The following is a 3,174-nucleotide window of genomic DNA, read 5'->3' on the forward strand; positions in this document are numbered from 1 at the left end:
TTTTGATTTTAATATATAATTTAGATTTTAAATATAAATTTTATTTTCTATTCATGCGAATTTTGAATAAATAATGGTTAAATATACTATTAAAAAAAAATTTAGATTTTAAATTACTGATTCAATTTCCTTTCTTATTTGAGTATCATTCTTATGGGAGTTGTCTATAATGCGACTTTTTGGAGATTCCGGTGACGGAATCCGGCGGAAAAAATTGAGGTTAAATCTTGATTTGTTGCAGTTAAAATGGTTTTTTAACTGCATATTTGGATTCAGCACTCTGAAAAACCCATGGGACGCTTTCATTGTGCAGAAACTAGCTATCAAACTTACGATTCCAATAAATTCCTGCCGGATTTCGACCGAAAAAACCCGCCAAAAAAACTTTCAAAAAGTTGCGTTATAAACAACTGCATTCTTATGTCAACCCACGGTATACCCTGTCGGTTGGAACACAAAATACATAAAATTGTATTTAAAAAAATAAGAAAGGAAAGCAATACGCCAGTCATTATTTTATGATATTTAATATTGAAAAGTAAGCTTGGCAAATCGATGACGAACACATCATATCCCGTCAGAATCTACTTTAATCCACAGGGCAGGTGGGAGTTGAGGGAGAGCATCATCTCCGGGAAAGATATTTTTTGGTTAAAATTCCAAAGAATCGTACCAAGTATGTTACAACAATTGAACAAGTTCGCGGCCATCCGTAAAACCAATCATGACATTTCAAGATTGTTTCTGACACTGCCCATTTCCATGATCTTTCTGTTTACGTTCGTTCTTTGCCTGTGATTCCTTTATATGCAAGTTATCCAACCAAATTTCATCGCTCAAACCATTCGCATTCAATTCAGAAGCCCTGTTTCCTACGCAATTTCTTCGATATATAGTTGGAGTCCGTTCTCGATTAGGTATTGCTTCTGTGAATTGCTTGCACTATCAGTCCACTGGTTTATTGAATTATACTCTCTTTGTGTGTGGAGAAAGGAAGGTTTATTGATTTATACTTTGTGGAAACAAAGGAAGCTTAGCATTGAAGGTGGAGTAGAGATTACAGCATGACCGCAGTGGATATTTTGTATCCCACCTCCCAAGCCATGGAGCTGTTACAGAGTCAAGGGAGAGAGCACCCTGTTGAGAGTTCGAGATACCTTTGCAAGATTTGCAGCAAGGGATTCATTTCGGGAAGAGCTCTTGGCGGTCACATGAGAGCCCACCTCCCCGCCCGCAAGCCTGCAGACAAATTCATTGAATCTGAATTTTGGAAGAGCAAGAGGCCCAGAGTTTCGGATGACCAGTCAATGGAGGAGAAAGATGATGAAGAGGGATTGGATGGTAATGGGGAAAATCTAATTTTTGCTCTGCCAAGGAATCCCAAGCGTACTTGGCAGTTTGCATATTGGGATGATTCGTTTCTGTGTGGGAAGGATTTCCGTTCCTGGAAAAGCCTGTTTCCTCACATGAACTGCTGCTGTAAAACGTATCAAGATAGACTTGGTGATGCCCGTCTTGAAGAATCACATAAACATGAGACCCAAGACGAAAAAGAAAAAAGAGGAGACAGTAATTGTGAGATTGAGATCCAGATTGATCACCAAAGTGGGAAATTAAGCAGGTTTGATAAGGGGGCGAAGGAAAAGAGATTTAAAAGATCCAGGTATGCACTCCAATTTAATCCGCATGAAGAATTTGTTTCAGTAACCAATAATAAAGAAGAGGACTTGGCCCTGTGTCTTGTAAAGCTTGCAAGTGGAGTAAACACTGCCCAAAACCCACAATTTCAAGTTGGAGCTGCAGATCCTGAACCAGGTTCCCTCAAGCTTCCCAATATTGGTTCCCAGCTTCCGAAATCCATGAGCAAGAAGGTCAAATTTAAGAAAATTAATGAAGATGCCAGTCTTTATGATGATGATGAGGCTAAGAAGGGCAAGTACAAGTGCACCACCTGCAGCAAGGTTTTTCATTCCTCTCAGGCTCTGGGAGGCCACAGCACTATCCACGTTAAGTCCAAGGACGGTTTTACACAGATAGAGGATGAGAATGAGAGCCTAGAAGAAGACATAACTGATGAGCTCAGTACTGGATCAGGCTCTCAACTGCCTCGCAATTTCCACAAGCCTCCTGCAAACGAGAGAACTAAGGAATCTGGTGCCAAAGGCAGAGATGGAACGAGGACAATTGAGACTGCTGCTATTTCAGGTAAGAAGACTCCAAGGATCCATGAATGCTCAATCTGTAACATGGGTTTTGCTTCGGGTCAGGCTTTGGGTGGTCACAAGAGATGCCATTGGGGTAACAGAGCTTCAGATAGTATCACTACTAGTTGTGGCAACAAGGAGACCCCTATGCTGCAGCAGCCGCCTGCTAGAGTGGAACTATTGGACCTAAACTTGCCTGCCCTTGCTGATGATGATTCTGATGCTGGCAACCTCAATAATTTGGATGGTAATGCAGTGGATTCTCATGGAACTTCCCATGCCCAAACCCACAGCCCTCTTTCCTTCCTATCTTCGTTGATGGGCAACCACCCGAAACAAGGGCTGTTAATGTACAATAATGATAGCCATTTAAGTAAAGATGATGAAGCAGAGAGTGAGGTAGGAAAGGATATTGGATTTGGTAGAGGGTGCGATTCAGAATTCTTAGTGAGGGCACAATCATGGCTGCAATTGTAAGCCATACAATTCTTTTTCTGCAATTGACTCATTCGCCTACATGTACCAATTGAACTTTCATTCATAATGACACTCATACTTGATCAGTATCAAGTATTACGACAATGATACCCTGCATCTTTGAAAATATTTAACAAAGATATTATAACTTTCGGATTTAAATGAATGCTTTTCTCTCTGAAAAAACTTTCGGATTTAAATGAGTGAGTGCACGATGCAATATAAGCCACGCCATTTCAAGTTTTGTTTAACCAGTGCGTCGTACCGGCCAGCCAGTATCAATCGGTGAAAGGGTGGTTGATAATGTTTCCGTTAACTGAAATATGGTTTTGGTTTGAACTGAACATTGTGGACATGATCTCACCCATTCGCAACATCAGCGGGAAAATTACCTCATTAACTAGTATTTTTTTTGGGATAGTTAATTTTATTTTATTTTTTATTTTTATTTTTTTAATATATTATTTATTTTTACCAATTAAATTTATTAAGG

The 3,174-nt window shown here is 39.7% G+C and overlaps 1 protein-coding gene across 1 annotated transcript; it reads left to right on the forward strand.

The window, feature by feature from the left end:
- Positions 1-605: 605 nt before the first annotated feature.
- Positions 606-2,751, forward strand: LOC149231731 (zinc finger protein ZAT9-like). Its single transcript, XM_089376359.1, has one exon. The coding sequence runs from the start codon at positions 1,065-1,067 to the stop codon at positions 2,679-2,681; it is 1,617 nt and encodes a 538-aa protein (XP_089232485.1). The 5' UTR covers positions 606-1,064; the 3' UTR covers positions 2,682-2,751.
- The last annotated feature ends 423 nt before the right edge of the window (positions 2,752-3,174 follow it).

This window comes from Pinus tabuliformis, chromosome J, assembly GCF_031772625.1.
Source record: "Pinus tabuliformis cultivar Carrire ecotype Pingquan chromosome J, CPIR1, whole genome shotgun sequence".
Lineage (NCBI taxonomy): Eukaryota > Viridiplantae > Streptophyta > Pinopsida > Pinales > Pinaceae > Pinus > Pinus tabuliformis.